The following is a 21,568-nucleotide window of genomic DNA, read 5'->3' as shown; positions in this document are numbered from 1 at the left end:
AAAACTGTCAAAGAATCATAGATTTATGATGAGTTGCTTCTTTCCTCAACAGCAGCATCAGCACCGGTTAAAATTTGACAGCTGTGATCTAGATGACAATGTTGTGATGGGGTCTGAATGTAATTTGTTCTCCCTCCACGGCTGTAATTGCTCAGACCTTATCGCTTACTTTATGGTGATATCAGCCATGATACCTTTTGTCCCCAAAAGATCACCCAAAGAGCGAAACTCACCAGGGTCAGATAAGCATTAACTTCTCCAAGAAAACCCTAGAGGGCTCAAAAGGAAACTTGTGATTCAGCCAACGGATTGCCCATCACCTATGGAAAGATGCTCAGGATGGGGAAGGTGTCACCTAGCATGATTTTCCATCTTCCTTCTCCCATTCCTACCATGTTAACACGTCAGGGAGCCGGTGACCACGAATCCAGAATAATTTGGGGAAATGCCAATTCAGTCACTCTGTGTATCCAGTTCCAGGTGGTTTGCTCCCAATACTGCAGTGAGGCCAGATGCCTTCTAGGGAAACCAAAGCCAGTAGGTTTTTCTGTTTTATAAGCCCAAGCAATGTGCCCTCCCTTAACCTTTCCTTCCATAGTAGAGACCTCTCAGAATCCCTGGGAGGGATACAGGAGAAAGGAGGGCATCAGGGCATTGCAGGGAAATGAGAGTTAACCTGGGCGTCCCAGGTGGTGCTAGTGCTAAAGAACCCACCTGTCAATGCAGAAGATATAAGAGACATGGGTTCGATCCCTGGGTCGGGAAGATCCCCTGGCGGAGGATCTGGCTACCCACACCAGTATTCTTGCCTAGAGAAGCCCATGGACATAGGAGCCTGGTGGACTACAATCCATAGGGTCGCAAAGAGTCAGATACAACTGGAGTGACTTAGCATGCACAAAGAGTTAACCCAAAAAGCACCCACTGTGATGAGGGCCAACCACCATACCTACCAGCCTGGCCCCTCCTAACCACAGGACTCAACCCAGATCTTCCACTGTCTAGTGGAAGAGAGAGAGATCCCAGGAGACAAACCCTCCAACCAGAAACCAAAGAATTAGACTTAACTCATATTTAAAATGCAATACCTCCCTAAACCAAGGTTATTTGAAAGTGACATGATTTTCCATGTTACTTTCAGAGTCTTTGCTACAACCTTTTCAGTTCAGTTCAGTTCAGTTCAGTCCCTCATTCGTATCTGACTCTTTGTGATCCCATGAACTGCAGCATGCCAGGCCTCCCTGTCCATCACCAACTCCCAGATTTTACTCAAATTCATGTCCATTAAGTGGATGATGCCATCCAACCATCTCATCCTCTATCGTCCCCTTCTCCTCCTGCCTTCAATCTTCCCCAGAATCAGTGTCTTTACAAATGAGTCAGCTCTTCTCATCAGGTGGCCAAAATATTGGAGTTTCAGCTTCAACATCAGTCCTTCCAATGAACACCCAGGACTGATCTCCTTTAGGATGGACTGGTTGGATCTCCTTGCAGTCCAAGGGACTCTCAACAGTCTTCTCCAACACCACAGTTCAAAAGCATCAATTCTTCAGTGCTCAGCTTTCTTTATAGTCCAATTCTCACATCCATACATGACTACTGGAAAAACTATAGCCTTGACCAGACGGACCTTTGTTGCTTTTTAATATGCTGTCTAGGTTGGTCATAACTTTCCTTCCAAGGAGTAAGTGTCTTTTAATTTCATGGCTGCAGTCACCATCTGTAGCGATTTTGGAGTCAAGAAAAATAAAGTCAGCCACTGTTTCCCCATCTATTTGCCATGAAGTGATGGGACTGGATGCCATGATCTTAGTTTTCTGAATGTTGAGCTTTAAGCCAACTTTTTCACTCTCCTCTTTCACTTTCATCAAGAGGCTCTCTAGCTCTTCTTCACTTTCTGCCATAAGGGTGGAGTCTTCTGCATATCTGAGGTTACTGACATTTCTCCTGGCAATCTTGATTCCAGCTTGTGCTTCATCCAGCCCAGCGTTTCTCACCTTTTACTGGAAAGCAATTGAACCCATGGGTGTCCATTGTTTATTTAGTCCCGAATGCCACCAATAGAATGGGCCAAGAATCAAAGAGAAAGAAAACATACAAGGGGGGGGGGATAAATGAAAAGGAAACAAGGAAGAAAAGAAATAAGAAACTTCCCTTTTGGGTAGGGAAATGCTCTATGGAGTTTCCACAGCTTTCACTTGGTAACAAAATGTGTGTCATGACCTGATGGTCAAGAACATGGCCTCTGGGGTCAGATAGACCTGGAGTGGAATCTCAAATATTCTATAACCAGAGCAAATTATAATGATGGTAACGGAAGCAAGAAGGTACCAGGCGTCTACCAACACACCGGGCACTAGCAGATCCTCTTTACACTCACGGGGTCTCAGCTCATCCTCACGACAAACTCAGAATACTTCTATTATGAGCTCCATTTTACATGGCCAGGAGATGAGGCTCCAATAGGCTGAGTAATCTGTGGAGGTCATAAGAAAGAGGGGAGATTCAGGCCAGGCACTCTGACTCCAGGGTCTGTGTGTTTCCAGCCTCCTTAAACATCGGTTTCCTTATATTTAAAATTAAGGTAAAAAGTGGTGCTCCCTAACTGACATGGTTAGTTTGAGAATTAAATCAAACAATACACATAAAGGACCTTAGCACACTGCCAGGGACATAGCAAATGTTCAATAAAATATATGCTGTTAGGATCCAAACCCCTACACTAGTCAGACATTAAATAGTTAACTATTCACAATGACCCAAAATTAACAGTAGATTTCTACTTCATAGTTCTCATCATTCTCTTTTAAGGATTAACCCACTCTTAAGAATTGCTTTCTGTGAAGTAATTAGCCTCCAACTAATAAAAAAAAAAAAGAAGAAGAAGAAAAAAAAATAAAGACAAGGTGAGAGAAGGGGTTAAAAAAAAAAAAAGAATTGCTTTCCCCAAATTTGCATGGCTCTTGGCATCCAATATCATTGGGAAAGCAGGCAATCAGGTGGTCTTAAAAATGCCCCCTGGCCTCCTAATTCGATCAGAAGATCGATACAGAGATCAACATTGTTCCAAAGTACACGGAAAGGCTAGGTTTATTCTAGGATGATGATAGAATTAGAGACCTGTGTAGTCAGTCCTCACAGGCCCTCCAAATTCAAATCAAGTTCCTGGATCTTCCTCCCACCTACAAACAACTGGATAATTTTATGGGCTTCAAACAGGTGTATACTGGTCACATGTATTTCTCTTATTAGAAGTGCATCTGATGTCCAGTTCAAAAGTCCAAGCTATAACAATGAGTATTTACCAAGAGCACCAAAGAATTGATGCTTTTGAACTGTGGTGCTGGAGAAAACTCTTGAAAGTCCCTTTGGACTATAAGGAGGTCAAACTAGTCAATCCTGAAGGAAATCAGTCCTGAATATGCACTGGAAGGACTGATGCTGAAGCTGAAACTCCAATACTTTGGTCACCTGATGTGAAGAGCCGACTCATTGGAAAAGACCCTGATGCTGGGAAAAATTAAGGGCAGGAGGAGAAGGGGATGACAGAGGATGAGATGGTTGGATGGCATCACTGATTCAATGGACATAAGTTTGAGAAAGCTCCAGGAGATGGTGAAGAACAGGGAAGCATGGCATGCTGCAGTCCATGGGGTCGCAAAGAGTCACACATGACTTAGCATCTGAACAACAATAACATTTACCAGGAATGCCACAGTGAGAGGTCAGGTTGTTGCTAGGAAACAGGAAGGGCAAGATTTGTAGAGGAGGACACAGCATTGTGTGGCATCACGTGGCTGCAGCTGCTCAGAAGCTGAGCTCAAGATTTTTCACAAACACTCCTGGATCTTGGGGAGCAACTGCCAACATCAGTTAATCAGAGGATACGATGGGTGATTTTATGTGTCCACTTGACCGGGCCATGAAATCCAGATATGTGGCCAAACATCATTCTGGATGTTTCTGGGAGGGTGCTTTTGAATGAGATGAACACTAAAACAGCAGAATCTGGGTAAAGCAAATTGCTCTCCATAGCATGGGTGGGCCTCATCTAATTAGTTGAAGGTCTGAACAGAATGAAAGCTGTGTCTCCCCCCATTAAACAAGAAGGACTTCTCCAGCCTGACAGTCCTCAGACTTGAACTTCAGCATCAGCTCTTCCTAGATCAACACCGGCCAGCCCACCCTGCCAGCCTCTATAACCCCATGAGGAATTCCTTAAAAATCAATCTCTTTCCTTTTGTCGTGTTTTAATGGTGATACATTTAATTGAGGTACATTCAATATATTAGTTGCTTTTACTATGTGACATGTTTGGACTTCCTGGAAATGTAGAATTAGAGTTTTTTTTTTTTTGTTGGTGATGAACCATTCATTGTTAGTCAGAAACATACACAGACGTCTTCCATGATAACTTGGGTTGCCCAAAGGTTCATAATCTCCTCCAAGTTTCTCAGGGTTTTCTCTGTCTGATTTTTCCCTCAGATTTTTCTAGTGCATCACTCTGCACTGTACAATCTGGATAACTTGAACGTCAAAAGAATAGTGCTAATTGCTTATAACATATTAAAATGTTAACGCCAAGAGTCCATAATGGGGGCTGAGGGAAAGGAAACTCTTCTTTACAGGAAAATGCCAACAAGTACACATAGAAGGAGAAATAGAATTCATGCAACAGATGGTAAAAACCACTGGATGAAAAGTTATTGAGGATTATGGGGAATGTTTACACAGTGACAAAGAGTTTTGAAACAATGACAAAGTATCACTCACCACTGATTACTTACTAATCACTTGCTAATTCACATGGGACAACATAGTGATCACCTCCTTAACCAAGTGATCAAACTCAGTTTCACTAATATAGGGACATAATTTGCTTCGTAGTGAGATGCAATGTGACATACTACCCACACGGCATCCCCAACCATAAATGTGAATCGTGGACCTAATCCAGACTCTAGATCTAACATCCAGTTTGTGGCTGTTCAAGGGACAGAGGAACAAAGGAAGGGAAACCAGGAGAAAATAGTCTGACAAATCCAGGATGGGGGAGGGGGATTCTACAAGTCATCTGGGCTCTCAAAAGTCAAAACTGGAATGGAGGGAAAGAAGGGCAACAATGAAGATTGCTGTAAATTAAAAGAATGAGAATATAAAAAACTAAAATTACAAATATCAAATGCAGCATGTGAACTTTAAATAGGTCCTGGTTCTGGGGGGATAAAATGAACTGGCTATAAAAATACACTTTGAAAAATAAAATAAAATAAAAATACACTTTGTTTTAGGTGAAATTTGAATAAGGAATAAATATCAGATAAATTATGGAATCATTGCTAATTTTCTAAAGCCCAGTAATGATATTGTGATTATGTTGAAGAATGTCTTTTCTTACAAGATGTATACTGAAATGTCTAGTGGAGAAGTATCGTGGTATCTACAACCTTCATTCCAAATAGTTCTACAAGAAGAAAATGCATTTATATAGAGTGATGAGCCTAAGTGGCAAAATGTAAATTATTGTTGAATCCAAGTAGAGGGTATACAAAGGTTCACTCTGTTATCCTTTCAATGTCTGTGTGTGTGTGTGTGTGAAAACACTCAGAATAAAAGTTGGGAAAGTTAAAAAAGAACAACTCTGAGGATCACTGGTCTTGAGCAGATTCCATCCTCTCCTACCTTCTTGCCCCAATGGAAAAGGAGACACATTTCATTTTTTGAATGACTTTTTTGAGATGTAGTTTCACACACCACACAATTCAGCCAATTTAATGTGCACAATCCAATGATTTCTAGTTATATTCACTGAATTGTCTGACCAACATCCCCATCACTCATTACCACTCCCCCCAAGAACCCACCCCTTATCCATCACTCGCCAGTCTCCTCTTGCCGCCCCACCCCAGCCTTAGGCAACCACTAGTTTAGCTTCTATCTAGACCAATTTGACTCTTACTTTTTGAGGATCTGACACATGGTATCCAACATCTTGGCTGCTTCCAGTGCTTTAACACAATGGTCTATATCCACTGTGTTTGCTCCTGCTTGGTTCTGTGTAGGACATGATGGGGAGTTGGTATCATTTTCAGCCTCTGATGGCCCAGGAACCTCATCAGACCATGACTTCTGGCTCTACAGAGGGATGTTCTTGAGGGAAAGAAGTGGGTCTGCTTTCAGATAAAGGGGACTGGGATTTCATATCAGATGAACTCAGTTGACGCTTTCTCTGACTGAGGATCCATCTGTAGTCTCCTGCATACCTGATTTTGCACAATGATGGTATCTGCAGAGGCACCAAGCTTCCTGACAGCCCCCCATTGTCAGGGGTGGTGGGCATGGACTTTCCTCCGAGTCCATCTCAGCTCTCACCTTCATGGAGCTACTCTGCTCACCAGGCAGGATGCCGACATAAGGTACAAACAAGACACCTGCCTTCCTAGACTGTCTAGACTTCCTAGCAGATGAAGCAGCTGTAAGGGACAAGGAACTCTCTCTGAGGGAGCTACTGTGTAGTTCTTCTCAAGACAATGCAATTATATCCTTCCTGGCTGGGTTCAAAGCAGTATAAGGTTTTTGCTTTGGTTGATTTTTACTTGTAAGCACCAGAAACTGCTCATTCCCAGAGCATCATCTTGCAGCTGATGATGCCTTTGGGGAACACTGTAGAGGAAGGTTTTTTCCTGTGAATAAGTCCATGAATTCTGAGTCCATGGGTAGAACAGGAATGTCTCTGAAGTAGTAACAACATAAAAACACAATGGAACTAAGAAAAGACACTGCATGAAATCTGTTTAGGGCTGAGGGCAATTGAGTGTGCCAAGTTCAGCACTGGGTTGCTAGTTAAGCCCAAGGAGAGAATGCATGGGTTTACCTCAACAGTTGTATTTTATTTCAACCCTGCTCCCCACTGCATTTCCTTTGTAATGGATTTTTTATTATCAATTGCCTAGTTCATGCCCCAGTGCATGTGCTATTTTTAATGAGTTTTTCCCCAAAAGGGAATCATATAAAGACTGATGTGATGTACCCTTTGCTTCATGTCTCTCAGTTTTCTACCCAAGGCCACCAAACACTGGCTTTCCAAGTTCATTGTCTGTGTCCCTGTTCACTACATAGCGGTTATCAGGAAAAAGGACAGGGAAAAAACACACAAGCCTCTTGTTAAACAAAGATGCCCCTCCTGTGAAGACTACAGATATGAAGGTCTGTCTTCAAACCCTCTCATCCAGTTTCAGGTGTGAAGCAGTATTTTCACCCAAAGAAGTGATTTCCCAGGATCACAGAGTTTACACTGGGAGGTGACGTAAACCCAAAAATACACTCTAGATTTTGTTTTGAACCATAAAGACTTAAAATCCAAGAAAAAAAAAAGAAATGGAACAGTAATTTTCCCAGATTAACAACTCCTGCAGGCTTGAGTGAAGCCCCAGAGTTCTCTGCAGTAACTAAAGGATTCTGGGAGCTCACTGTAAGGCCCAGAAGAGCCAGTGTGGAGAGGCTTTGTGGTGCTCAGTACTGAAGGTTAAGAGGTTCATTTCATAGCTCTTCTTTGCACCTGTTGCATGGGTTCCTCCCGCTCCTTCACCCCATATCGCTTCTCCCCTTCTCTCCCACCCCTGTCAACAGCATCATTTTTCTACCCTTAACTGCCACTAAGGACAGTTATCCAGTGAACGCGGACCCAGGGTAACTTGTAATAGTGAAGTCAAATGCTTATGTTTTTCCCTGCAGTAGGGCAACATTTTTCATCTCTGATTTTCCTTGGCCAGATGGAGGATGTCATTCAGGGAACCCCAGGTGTTTTGAAGATGAAAAGGAAGGTAGGGGGCCCAGCGCAGTGCTTATTAACCACAGAGAGAATTTGGTTCCCTTCAAGAAATAGCAAAGTAATGGCACAGGAGAGATGATGACTCTTAATGAATTCATGTGAGTAAAGTGTGAGGTGACCAGTTTGGGGATGTGCAGTCCAGAGGCCACCTTCTGGAGGAGAAAAACGAAACAATTGTTTTCTATTACTGCACCGTATTGACCTCCCTTTCCGGAATCACACAGGGCCACTCTGATTTCATGTCCAATGCAGAATTGCCTCTGTCTGAGTGCTTCGGCTGCCATTTAATTTAAATAAGGTGGCTGACATGTGACACTGCCGTCCACGGTCAGGCTTGAGGCAGGACTCATCTCAGGCGCTCCTTCAGTCGGTGGACTGTTCCACTTCCACCTCTGCCTCCTCTCCAAAAACATTCTGCCTAGGGGGTCAGGAGACCCCCCCCACCCCACCCCCAGATTCCACCGACCTGCAGGGCCTCGCACATCTTCAGCTTTCAAACACCACCTCTCCTGTTCAGACTAAAGCCCCACCGGAGGTATCAACCGTCTGGAAAATAAAACAGCTTCCCCGGGCCAGATGAAAAAAAAAAAAAAAAGGAGCTGAAAAGCTACAGAAATCAACTCCAGAGGCGGCGTCTAACCCTGGACAGGTGGCACCTTGGCACCGATGCATTGCAATCACTTTCTTCCTGGGCGGCAGGGCTGAACCCCTCTCCCAGAAAGACCTACACCCCTCAATCTGGAGCGGGGAGTGCGCTGGGGGGAAGAGCCAGGAGCCTGGGGCTAGAGGTCTGTGACCTCCCGCCGAGCCGTGCTATCGGCCTTGAATCGGCTATCTAGTGTAAACGCGGTTTCACACATAAATAACGTGCCACATCTGGCCCTACGGTTTTATGGCGTCTTAGCGACCGAGCAATTTATAGATGGCGACCTTGTTAGGCAGCAGCGCCCGGGCTCGCCGGGAGCTGAGGGGTCCGAGACCACGCTGGGGACGGAGGAAGGGCGAGGGAGAGGGGAGGCCTGGGGTCTCAGGTTTCCGGCTCCGAGGGGCGGCTCCGGAGAGGGACCACCCGCCTGTTTGGGGATGGGGGGTCGCAGCAAGGTGGCAGCCCCCCTCCTTCCAAGCTGGCCATGTGGCAGCTGAAAGAGCCATCGAAGCCCAAGTGTGTTTGCGCTCATACCCAATTTATTACCGCTGAACATATGGCCAATATTTTGACTCACGTCAGTCGGGCAAGGAAAACAAACAGAGCGCGCGGCGCGGGGGAGCGGCCCCCTCCGCTGGGGCTGCGCTGCGGCCGCGGGGCCGGAGCCCGGAGGGTGGGGCCGCCGGGCCGGGAGCCGGAGCCGGGAGGGGGAGCGCTCGCCGCGCCAGTGCCCGTGCGCCCGCTGCTCTGCAGCCGCCCGCGGCTCGGGATAAAGAGCGGCCGGGGATCCGCATGCTCGCGGGCCGGGGCTCCGGGCGCAGCTCCAGGTGAGCCTTCCGCTAGCGCGTGGCCGGGGGTGGTCGGGATCTCCGGGTGCGCTGCTGCGCTAGAAGCCGTACCGGAGCCCCGCGTCGTCCCCCCACCGCCCACCCCGGCTGTCGCGCCAGCAGCCCACGCGGGCCTCCGCCGCCGCCGGGGACCCGAACGCCTCGGGGCCGGGACCCTGCCGCGCGGGCCCGGGGGTGAGAGGGGTCTCGGGGTCCCACGCGCGACTGCCTGAGCGGCCCCCTCTCGCGGTTCTCGCCTCGGCTCGGGGGTGGGGGGTGTCGGAAGCAGCAGGTGGCCAAGTGCCGGGCGTCTCGGGTCCTCCGCCGGCACCGCGGGTCACGAGGGGGGCGCTCGGGAAGAGACCGAGCCCCGCCCGCCGCGCCCCCCAGGAGGGAAAAGTTTTACCTGCCGCCGAGGCCAGGTGCTCCGGCCGCGGCGCACTTTCCAGCCCGCCGGGGAGCGGGACCTCCGGAGGCCCGCAGGTGCGGGCGCCAGGGAACGCGGGGAGGAGCGGCGCGGCGGGGCTCGGAGCCCCGCCCGGGAGGGCGCGACGGGGGAGGGGCGCCGAGGAGGGGGGTCCCGGGTAGGTGGTGGGGGACTAGATAAAGGCGCGCCTGGAGATTCGGCCGGGCTGTCGCCACAGCGCCGAGAGTGGGAGGCGGAGCGGGCGCGCCGCCGCCTCGGGCCCCTCCCCATCGCCGGCTCGAGAGGTTCCCGGGCCGCCCCAGCCCCAGCCGGGAACTGCACGCCTCTGCCCTACCTCCTCGGGTAAGTCTCCCCCGTGCGCGTCGGGCCGGGGCTGCTGGCGGAGGCGATGTCCCCCAGGCAATTTGGAGATGGCGCCTCTCGGAGAAAGAGGTGCTCTTCGGGTGGAACTGGACCACGAGGTGGGGTGGGGGGTGAGGAGGAAGAGGGTGAGGGGCGGGAGTCACCGGCAGGAAGGACCAGCGCTGGGGGGCCGAGTAGGGGTCAGGGGGGTTCTTTGAGGAGGTGGCTCCAGCCAGGACTTGGAGGGGTCGCGCAGGCGCCAGACAGTTCTCGTTTGTGTCAGTAGAGATCGCCAGAGGATCAGAAATGCGCCTCAGTGGGCTCTGCTGAGGCCCTGGTCTCCGAGGGGGCGCCCCCACTGCGCCCCCCTCCCCAAACACACACACACTGCGAGGAGGCCCTTCGGCGCGCCTCTAGCACCTTCTCGATCTCGGTGGCGCTGGGGGATGGAGAGGGGGCGTTGCGTTCAGCGGAGGTCTGTGGACCTCGGGGGCTCAGACTGGTGAAATGAGAGAGCCCCAGGAACCCCCTCTCTCTGGTGCCGGAGGGCCCTCGAGAGTTGGTTCCCCGCGTTCCAGGCCGAGCTCGCAGGCTCCGCGCTGGCTGGAAGCGAGGCGTCCCCGCGCCGGCGAGGGCAACGAGGCGCCGAACCTTCAGCCGAGCTCCAAGTGCTGAGTACTAACCCGTTTGGAGAGGCCGCTGGCTTTTCGAAGTCTTGTGGGAATGATTTTGTCACGTGTTGAGAAGTAAATTCAGATAAGAACGTGCTTTCGGCGTCGTGTTTTCTAGAGAAACCCAAATCTCCTGCATTGGAATCACCCTTATGGGGGCGGGGGGGAGGTCGAGCTTGGCTGGAAGAACGTTCCTGAAGGCAACACTGACGCTGCGTAATCTCATTGTAACATATTTAATCATTAGAGAAGAGCGAACGAATAGAGCAAAGGGGTGAGCCCGGGGGGACGTGGCGTTTGGTTCCCCCAATAAACCGGTGACAATGGATTGGCTGAGATGGGCTCATTTGGCCTAAAGGGGGCTTAGAGCTACGTTTTTAAAGAAAATATTGGAGGAAGGCCCGTTCCATTTTGCAGCGCGCCCGGAGCCACATTTCGTGTTCAATTTAACATCCATGAAAGTTAAACGGATTTTCTCGCCTTTTACTTTATTGGATGCATTTTCAAAGATCTCATTAAAGCACATTTATCAAAGTCCTAACATATGTCCGCCGGGTCTTTCGCCCACACAATGAGGCTGATTAATAGAAAGAGAAATCCTAATTTCTATTACAGTTTATGTCCTCGGGAAATGTTTTGTTGGTTTTTTTTTTTTTTTTTCCTGAGGAAGATAATTGGGAAAGTGATGTGTCTTTCACCTTGTAGAAGGCGGGGGAAAGGGGTCAGCTCCAGCAGATACCTGCACCCTGCACCCACGATTAATTGCAGGAGGGACTCCAGGCTCTAGGTCCCAAGATCAGCTCTCTCCGAGGTTTTATAGAGTTCCTGGGGCTCCAGGAAGAGGTAGGGAGGGGGGTTCAGATATAGAATCTGAGCCCTGTCTCTGGGTCTAGAAATTTTCTCTGGCCAACATCTTCTAGATGACTTGACTTCCCTGGAAGGTGCCCTCATTCTTCCCCTCCTGTGGTAAGAGTTAACACAATATAGATCAAAGAAAGAAAAAAACTTCACCTTTGACTTGAACCCAAAGTGGACTCAGATTTCCTTTCCTTCACACTAGTCCCTGCTTATCTGGTCCCTCTGTCTGATGACTGTGGGTCTCTCCTGCCAGAGATTTGCACTTGTCCTGATCTGGCCTCACTGACAGGGCTCTAGTGCCCCCCAATCTCCCACCCCACCCCCATCCCACACCCCCACCCCACACCCCCACAACCCCACAACCATCCCACACCCCCACCTCCGCCCACACCCACCACCTCCACCCACACCCCACACCCCACGCCTACCCCTACCCCCCACCCCTACCTTCACCCCCATCGCCCCACCCCCGCAGGCTGCAGGGACTTCCAAGGACCTGTTTCCTTCTCCAGAGGCAGAAGGTGAAGCCGATTGGTGCTAGGACCCAATGCAGATGAGCCTACTTTTCAGTTTTCTGGTTGGGAAAGGTCCCGCTTGGGGTTGGTACCCTGGGACCTCACTCCTGGACTTCCTTCCTCTGGCGGCCAGAGCTGACAGCCCTGCTCTCTGCGGCGTCCCCCCCTCCCCGGCCCCCATTCCCCCACCTGGAGTGGAAGCCGCCACGAGCCACTTTGGAGGAATGCATCTTAAAGGTGGGCATCTTGGTCGCCGGGCTTGGGAACCAGGTTGGAAGATATTTTCCGTCCCCGCTGATTTCGAGTGCACACCACGCTCTGAGTCTCCAACCCGAGCTAAAATAAACCTCACCCCTCCCACAAAACCTTTGTGTCCGCGCTGCTAATCCTGCGAGGGGGGGAAGGAAGGTGCCTCTGCGCTTTGTCTCTGGAGTGAATGAAGACAAACGCTTAGCACCTTGGCGCTAACCAGACAATAAACTAATCCACTTGAAAGCTGTTATCTGAGATGGGATGTGCCGGGTGCCGGAGAGATCAGCCACGTACTGTACCAGAGAAAGAGTTTCTTTCAACCTCTTTTCATTCCAAAAAAAGTCAAATTAGTATTTTCAAATAATGGGAAAGATCTTGTATTTTTAATGACTGGACGGGCTTTTGTGGACGGGGGAGGGCGAGGGGTGCAGCCTGGAGCTTCAAGGCTTGGGATCCTCAAAGGACTTCAAGGTACCCCCAACCCCGGACTTTTTCTGCCCTGAACTCCTCTGGAGGAGGCACCTACCCAACAAGCTCTCACCAGCCTGAAAAGGGTAGGAGGAGCGCGGAGCACCTCTCAAGAGACCTTCAAGCCAAGAGGCCTTCGGCCAGAGGGAAGCGCGCGGAGTGGGGGCGCTGGGTGCTGCCCCGCTGCACTCCTCCAGGCACCCCAAGCCAAGCTCCCACGCGTGGGTGTGACCGGGTCTCGCCTCACTTTCCCAAAGGACCTTCCCGTCTTGGATTGCGGCTGTTCAGAGCGCACCCCTCCCCCAACAGGGGGCGTCCAGCCGCGCACAGTGCAGGCGCAAGGCTCTGGGGGCCAGGGCGCGCCAGGGCGGCCCCCCGCGCTCCGCAGCTCAGAAAAGGCGCTCGTGTTTGAGCTACCTGGGAAAGTAAACAGGTAAACACTGGGCCGACTTGGAGGACCACTTGTCCTGGAGTGGGGACACTTAGCCTGTGTACATTCGCCTCCCGCCCGGGCCTCCGACGGTGGTTCAGCTCCCCGCGCGCCCTCTGCAGCGCCTGCGCCTACATCCCTCCGGCACCGGCACCGGAGCTGAGCGGCCTGAGAAGTCTAAGAAGATGCCTTTCAGCCTCCAGGGAGAAAGAGCCTCTCCGTCCGCTCCCCCTATCTCCCCCTGGGGCCCGTGACACCCTCTGAGCTGTCCCCAACAGGAGAAAAGGGGAGGTAGAACTCGAGATGTGTAAGGAAGTTGGAGCCCCAACGCCGGAGCCTAATGACCCAGGGTGGGGGCCTTTGGCTGCTCAGGTGACCCTGCAGGGGTCAGAGGTGGTGGTCGCACACCAGAGAGCTAAGCCCCGTCCCCCTCTGGCCCAGGACAGCTGCCATCAATCTCCTGGCGCCTCTCAGTTTCTCCCCAAGTTCGCAGCAGAAGGCCCAAGGCTGAACAGCTCAGGAGCTTCCCGGGAAGCGTGGCAGAACCCAGAGCCCAAACCCAAACAAGAGGGGACCCAGGACATGGTCCTCTCCTGGGTGGGTGCGACAGGCACCCGGAAAGAAGGTACTCAAGAATCCCGGGATGGGGAGACCAGCACATCCAAGCAGAGCTGGTTAACCAGAGGACCCAGGGCGTTCAGAGCCAACTCGGTGGGGAGATGGGGGCGTTCGTTAAGGACTCTGAAAGGGCCAGGGGCGCCGGGCTCAGCCTGCTGCATGGGCCGTATCCCACCAGGCAGGAGACCCCTGGCTCAAAAAGTCCAGGCTGTGCTGCTCCCAGCAAGACCCCTTGGGTAACCCTTCGGATGCAATCACCTGTCTACTTTCTGTGCAGAGGTGAGGTTTAGTGCCTTGCCCCGCTCTCTCTTCGGGCCGCACGAGATCCGAGAGACCCTGGGCATCAGACCTGTCCCCCGGCCGCCAGCTGCTCCCCTGCCGGCCTCCCAGCGTCCGCAGGCCACTCCTGGGGGACTTGAATTTTATGATCTTCCTCTAACTAGCCGAGTTTCTCCCCTTCAATTACGGGCCTCCCAGCGGTCTCCCTGGGCCTTTTCAATTGCAAATGTCAGCGCTTTGGAAGCGGACGCGGGAACCGCACGGGCAATAGAGCGCTGGGCAAAATGGATTCGCGAGGTCCCAGGAGGGAGACAGCGCAGCGGATGGGGCAGGAAAAACTACCAAGGGTGAGGGTGGACAGGGGAGCAGAGACCCAGGCAGCAGCCTGTGCAGGCGGGGGTGTGGGCCCCCCCAACCCCCGCAAGAGCTGCAGAAAGAGGCCCCTGAGACCCTAGGTGTGGGAGAACTCTGGCCTGTTGAGGCTGAGGGGCCTGGGCTGGGGGGCCCGTCTCCATGAACTGGTCCCGGGGTGGGGGTGAGGGGGCCTGTTTCTCAGAGCGCTTCCCCTCAGTGCTCCCTCTCCAGGATCAATTTCCAGGAAGGTGGTCTCCCAGGTGCTGTGCTCCATGCAGATGGCGGGGGGTGAGGGGGCAGGGAGGGGACGTGATCCACAGTGGCAGCGCTGATGGGATCCTGGGAGAGGCCACCTTGAGGACAGAAGGGAGAAGTTAGGAGCGAAGTGGAACTAGGTGGTTCCCAGGTGAGGGACTGAGCAGGCTGGCTGTGGGGGGTGGAGGGGGTGTCTGGGGGCACCCCTCCCAAAGATGGTTCAGGACAGAAGCCAAAGGGACACACTTCTTGCCAAAAGGGACATTTCTCACCCAACCCAGCAATTGGCCTGGTCCACCCAGACTCATTTCTGACCTTCCTGGCGCTTACCCTGGTCCCCAAGAGACGCCCCCTCCCTTGGGACACAGGAAGCCAGGGAAGGGCCAGGACGATTTTTTTTCTGCAAAGCTTGGGTTGAGGAACTTTCCTCGCCAGTTATTTATTTAGCAGCTGAGTAACAATGGCTGGGGCAGGCCCAGGAGCCCTTGTTTCCAAACTCTGGGCCTCCCCGACGCCTGCAGACCCAACTTCCCTCCTCCGACTGGACGGGGCAGAGAGCTCCCGAGTGAGGGGGAGGGGAGGCAAGGCCGGAGCGGGGGGGTTGAGGGGGGAGGCTGGGAAAGGCAGACTGGAGAGAGAAAGGGGGAAAAAGGCACGAAAAGTAATGGGTTCGAGGAACAGGATTCAAACCAGTTTCTAATTCTTGCCCGGGGAGGCGGGGCGGGCAAGGGGGTAAGAAAGGAGAAAGGGAAAAGTAGGAGGAAAAAGAGAGGAATGAGGAGCGTCGACATGAAGGGGTTTCCTTAATATTGTGGACGGATTCAGAAATGAATGAAGAGATAGTCCATTGAAAAGGGTTGAATGCCATGACAACTAGGAACAACCTTAGATTTATTCCAAACAGTTAGGACACATTGAAAGAGAGCGTCAATCATGTATTATTTCGCCACTGAAATAAATGCAAAAACCGAGCCGGGACAAAGGCTTCCAACGGGAGCGGGACATTTGTCTACATTTCGCTCATTGTCCGCAGCTTAGCAATCGGTTTGTATTTGTGTTTGCCCGGGTCCGACCACCCAGGACGCGCCGACGAGGGGCTCGCTCTAACCTGGGGCATTGTCACCCACGTCACATACTGGGGGCGAGGCAGCGAGGGCTGCAGAAAGCCGCCGAGCGGCTCGGGGAGAGGCGCCCTTGTCGGGCGCTGGCAACTCGGGGGCGGCCCGGGCGCGGAGGCCGCAGCTGCGCGCGGGGAGGCCCGGCGCCCGCCTGCGCTCGCGGCTAGGAGGCGGCCAGACCCCAGCCGCGGCCTTCTCCGTTCCCCGCCCCCCCGGGCAAACCACAGTTCTGACGCTCATCTGGGGTGGACGAGCATCAGGTAGCAAACCTGCGCCGCCTCCCCCCAAAAAATTTAAACCAAACTGGAAGGAGGGGCGGAGGTGCGGCGCGGACTTTTCCTCGCCGGCCCCGAGCAGAAGGTGCCTTCCCAGGAAAGTTCAGTTCCAACCTCACACAAGCTAAGAGCCTGCTCGCAACACGCCCCTGAGGCATCCGAAAGGACTCTCTGCTGAGAAGAAAACTCCAGAGAGAAGTCAGCAGCACCTCCTGCCCTGCGACCCCCTCTCCCGCCGTTTTGGGGTCCTCACCCCCGCTGGAGCCCGTACCCACGCCCCGCCACCCCTCCCCTCTCTCCGCCCCCGCCGGAGGCTGCCGAGGGAGGCATAATAGGGGGCAGGGAGGGCGCGGGGCCGTTTGCCCTTCCCTCCACCCGGAGGGCGCGGCCCGCGGGCCCGGAGGTGGTGGGGCCGGGGCCGATCGAGGCTCGGGGGAGACTTCCCCACTCCCCCCTCTCCCCTCCCCTCCCTGGGCGCCCGCACAGCCCCGAGTGAACGGTGCGGTCCCGCTCGGCCGGCCGCACGGAGCTGGAGGGGGAGAGGGGAGGCGGGGAGACGGAAATAAATGTCTTTAGCAAATAAAGGGTGGCGGGCCGGGGTGGGAGGGGGGTGGTGTGCGGGTGTCGCTGGGTGGTGGCTCCGGCCGGCTTCGAGCCGATCCCTCTCCTGGGTTTCGGGCTCTTTCGGCGTTAACTAGAATCAATTACTTGCCTTGTCATTTCTGGTACTCATCCTTAAGCCTCAACCAAAATATTGACCTAGGAGGCTTACAGAAGTTGGGCTCTTGCCATTTGAACCGGATCTTGTTTAGGGAACCGCCAGCGATGGGAAGGAGAGATTTCCGCGACTCAGCCTGCGCCCCCTCCCCCTTTTCCAAAGGCGCCACAAATCGCCAATTTTCCGGCTTGCTGGGGGCGGGCGCGCGGGGGCGGGGAGGCAGGAACCCGTGAATGTTAAGGAGGACTTTTTTTTTTCTTTTCCCTCCTCCTCCTCCGGCTTTCTGTTTTGTTTTCTTTCCTCCTCCCTTGCTTTCTTTTTTTTTTTTGAAGATGCAATTTGTTAAAACGGCCCTTTCAAGTGTGTGGACTCGCGAGCGACGCGGTGGTCCTTTGTATGTAAATACTGGGTTTAAAAAAAAAAGGCTCGCCCAGTCTTTGCAATTAATTGACACGTTACACCTCTCATCTTGCTCTAGAGGGCTGTTGGCTGGGAGCGCGGAGCTCCCCAAAACCCACAATTTCACATCTGCAAATACAGTCTTCATCCACTTGACTTCCAAGACCCGCCCACACGTGTCCAACCTTTGCGTTTTAATGTCTCCCCCCTCCTTTTTTTTCCACTCTTCTCTCGCTCCCTCTCTCGCTCCCCCTCCCTCCCTCTGTCTCTCTTTCCCTCCCTCTCTTTCTCCCCCTCTCCCCCCCCCCTCCCCAGGTTCGTGAGTGGAGCCCAGCCTTATATGGACTGATCGCTCGGGCAATGGCCCATTTTTTCCTCGCCACCAGCCGCCACCGCGCGCCGAGCGGCCGCCGGAGCTGACGCCGCCTTGGCACCCCTCCTGGAGTTACAAACTCGGGCCCGGCCCGCGGCGCTGGCGCGCAGGCCGCCCGGCACCCCGCGTCCAATTTCCGCGTGCCTGTAGAGAAGACACCGGCAACTCCTGGGGCTTTTTCCCCCCCCCCTCCCCTCTCCGAGAGTTTCTTTCTCTTTCTTAAACAAAATAATCTCTCTAATTAAAGCCCATCCCCCCCTCCCCTCCCCCAACCCCTCTCCCCGTACCCCCTCCCCTGCCCCTACTGGGAGCACCACGAATTGACCAAGTGAAGCTACAACTTTGCGGCATAAATTGCGGGGTGCGGGCCATGTCGCTGACCAACACAAAGACGGGGTTTTCGGTCAAGGACATCTTGGACCTGCCGGACACCAACGATGAGGAGGGCTCGGTGGCCGAAGGGCCGGAGGAGGAGAACGAAGGCCCGGAGCCCGCCAAGAGGGCCGGGCCGCTGGGGCAGGGCGCCCTGGACACAGTGCAGACCCTGCCCCTGAAGAACCCCTTCTACGACAGCAGCGACAACCCGTACACGCGCTGGCTGGCCAGCACCGAGGGCCTTCAGTACTCGCGTAAGTAGCGCAGCTGGGCTGCAGCGGCTGGTGACCGCAGCCCGGGAGAGGAAGGGGAAGGGGCCCTGTGAGCCGGATCCCTCACCCTGCGCCCCCGGAAAGATGCCTAACGCTTGTTTGGGATGCCCTGTTCTCTTCCCGCCTCGCCAGACGTCCCTGGGCTGGGGATGGGGGGGGCCACTTGGTCTCACGTTCTTTCCGAAGAGAAATTAGGAGGGAGAGGGGGAGGGGGGTACCTCCCAAGGGCCGGTTACAGACGTCAACCGGGACGGACGGCTCGGGCCAGGGCCCCCTCCCCCATTCCGACTGCCGGGAGTGACCGGCCTGCAGCAAGCTAGCCTGCCTCGGGGTACGGGGAGAGAGTGGCCCGGGTATAAATAGCTCACCCTACCCCCTCCCCGTTTCATAGAGGCCGCTTTGTGCGGTGCGGAGGGTGTCCAGAAAGTCGGAAAGCAGAAACGAAAGCCCCCAAAAACCTGCCTTAAATGGCCGACCCGATCAATGCCGGGATTGTGGGTTTTTTCTTTTAAAAATCTGCCCACGTCTCTCCGGAGAGGAAACTGCTTAAGGGGGCCGGAGCCCATAACCCGCGGTGATCTCCTCTGCGCGCCACTCCTCCCGCCCCCCCCAAATACGCACCCACCCTGGGCGAACCCCTAGAAACCAGAGCCCCGAGCCCCTACTCCTGCCTCTTCTCTTTCCCCCGGGGAAGGGGGGAGACGCCGACAGTTCCATCCGGCGTGGAGCGGGGCGAGGGTCTGGGCGAAGGCAGCCGGGCCGGCCAGCGGGGCGCACGGGGCAGAGGGCGCGCGGAAGATCCGGGGCGCACGGGGCCTACAGGCGCCTGACAGACCTCCCTCTCTTCCAGTGCACGGGCTGGCGGCCGGCGCGGCGCCCCAAGACTCGAGTTCCAAGTCCCCGGAGCCATCGGCCGACGAGTCACCGGACAATGACAAGGAGACCCCAGGCGGCGGGGGGGACGCCGGCAAGAAGCGGAAGCGGCGGGTGCTGTTCTCCAAAGCGCAGACCTACGAGCTGGAGCGGCGCTTCCGGCAGCAGCGGTACCTGTCGGCGCCGGAGCGCGAGCACCTGGCCAGCCTTATCCGCCTGACGCCCACGCAGGTGAAGATCTGGTTCCAGAACCACCGCTACAAGATGAAGCGCGCCCGGGCCGAGAAAGGTATGGAGGTGACGCCCCTGCCCTCACCGCGCCGGGTGGCCGTGCCGGTTTTGGTCAGGGACGGCAAGCCCTGCCACGCGCTCAAAGCCCAGGACCTGGCAGCAGCCACCTTCCAGGCGGGCATCCCCTTTTCGGCCTACAGCGCGCAGTCTCTGCAACACATGCAGTACAACGCCCAGTACAGCTCGGCCGGCGCCCCCCAGTACCCGACAGCACACCCCCTGGTCCAGGCCCAGCAGTGGACTTGGTGAGCGCCCGCCCCTCCCAGACTCGAGGCCCCAGGCCCAGGCCCCACCCCGGCGGCGGAGGCGCGGAGGACTCTCGGCCCGTACGGTGGTTATTATATTATTATAATTATTATTATGGAGTCGAGTTGACTCTCGGCTTCGTCGGAGAGGCGCCAAGAGTTGGCCTGCACCTCCTTGGAGAGGCAGTTCCACCCACTCAGCTCCGCCTCACCCCTCTCTCCGTTTGAACCATTGGAGATGGCTGAACCCTAAGCCGTGTTTACAGAATGTTTGCGCAGCTTCGCTTCTCTGCTTCTCCCCGGGGACCTAATGGTCCCAGTGTTAACGTCCTCACTCGAGAAGGAGAAAAAGAACCCCCCGCCTCGCGCCCTGCTTTTGTGAATTTTGTAAAATACGTTTGTGTGAGTAGCGATATTATTGTCAGCGTCTTCTTCTAAAGCAAGTGGAAAACACTTTAAAAATAGAGGATTTTTTTTCTTCTTTTTTTTTTTATAAGAAAATGCTAAATATTTATGGCCATGTAAACGTTCTGACAACTGGTGGCAGATTTCGCTTTTCGTTGTAAATATCAGTGGTGATTGTTGCCAAAATGACCTTCAGGAAGGGCCTGTACCCCTCCGGGCCCAACTCCTTTCTTTGTGATTTGTTTTGGTTTGCTTATGTTTGGTTACTCCTGCTTTCTTTTCTTTATATATTTTTAAATTTTGTTCAGTGCAAACATTTCTCAAATATGACAAAAGGAAAAAATAATGTAGGCGAGCGAGAAGCCCCCCTGCCCCGTCCTCCGGGGCCTGAGCCCCGGAATTTGGAGCTCAGCGGTTCCCCAAGAGCGCCGGGCGCTGAAAGCTTTCAATTTTTTAAAATAAGAATTTTAATAAAAATCCTGTGTTTGAAAAAAACCAAGCCCTGCCCTCCCGTTCTGTCATACTTTGTCGCCCCGCGCCGGGCCTGAGGCCTCGGGCAAGGAGCCGGGCCAGGCCGCGGGCCGCGCGCCCACCAGCATCCTTTGGAGGCCGGGGCATCCGGGGCGCGGCAGAGGTCCCGGGAACAGGCCTCACCCGGGCGGGCGGGTCAGACTCCGCGCCTCGGCCCTGGGACACCGGACCTCAGGCGGGAGCGCCGGGCCTCGGGCCTGTGAGCAGCAGAGCGGCCGCCCGGGGTCGCCCGGCCTCTTTCGGCCTCGCCCCTGGTCTGCCTCTGAGCGGCTGCGTCCTGGCGCCGGAGGAAGAATGACTTTGGAAACCGCGAAGGCGAGAAGAGCAAACCTTACTCGCTTGCCCAAATCTACGACTGGCTCCTTCAGCCTGGGGAGCTGTTGATGCCACTACATTCGTGACTTTCATTTTGTTGCATTTGATTTAGCTCGTGCGAAGAAGGGGGGTCGCTGAGGTTGAGACCGGTCGTCTTCTCTCCAATCCACAACCCCCTTGTCCGCGTCCGGGAAGTGGCCTAAGAGGAGGCTCCCAGACCTGGGCGCGGAGGCCGGGGACGGGTTTCAGGGCGCTCCAGGCTTCGGCTACAAGGAGGGGCGCGGGAGACGGGTGTGCGGTGGCCTTGCCAGGCTTCTCGGCCGGGGAGGGCCAGGCAGCGGGAGCCGAAGGCGATCCCTGCTAACCGACGCCTTACTTGCATCCCCGCTCTCTGCGTCTCCTGCCTGTCTCCCCGGACTGGATGCTGGGCCTCATCCCTTCCTAGCATTCGGCTGCGCGCGGTACCCCCAGACCAGCTCTCTGGCGTGAAGCTGAGCAAATTGCTCGCTAGCAAGTAGGGGTCTCGGTGGGGTGGTGCGCCCACCTCCTGGGCTGCCGTGAGGGGAGCGGGAGGTGACCACACAGCCCAAGTTCGCCCGGGGGAG

At 54.3% G+C, this 21,568-nt stretch overlaps 1 protein-coding gene across 2 annotated transcripts; it reads left to right on the top strand.

Moving 5' to 3' along the window:
- The first annotated feature begins 9,187 nt into the window (after nt 1-9,187).
- Nucleotides 9,188-20,604, top strand: NKX2-2 (NK2 homeobox 2). Of its 2 annotated transcripts, none has more exons than XM_043479587.1 (3): nt 9,188-9,304; nt 17,599-18,285; nt 19,154-20,604. In XM_043479587.1, exons 2-3 carry the CDS (start codon nt 18,027-18,029, stop codon nt 19,714-19,716), a joined length of 822 nt encoding a protein of 273 aa, XP_043335522.1. In that variant the 5' UTR covers nt 9,188-9,304; nt 17,599-18,026; the 3' UTR covers nt 19,717-20,604. The 2 variants fall into 2 exon arrangements, with proteins under 2 accessions (XP_043335522.1, XP_043335523.1); XM_043479588.1 differs by lacking the exon at nt 9,188-9,304 and adding an exon at nt 9,976-10,073.
- Nucleotides 20,605-21,568: the final 964 nt, after the last annotated feature.

Source organism: Cervus canadensis, chromosome 10, assembly GCF_019320065.1.
Source record: "Cervus canadensis isolate Bull #8, Minnesota chromosome 10, ASM1932006v1, whole genome shotgun sequence".
Classification (NCBI taxonomy): Eukaryota; Metazoa; Chordata; class Mammalia; order Artiodactyla; family Cervidae; genus Cervus; species Cervus canadensis.
Note: the sequence above shows the minus strand (reverse complement) of the source record. Positions and strands in the feature narration are given on the sequence as shown.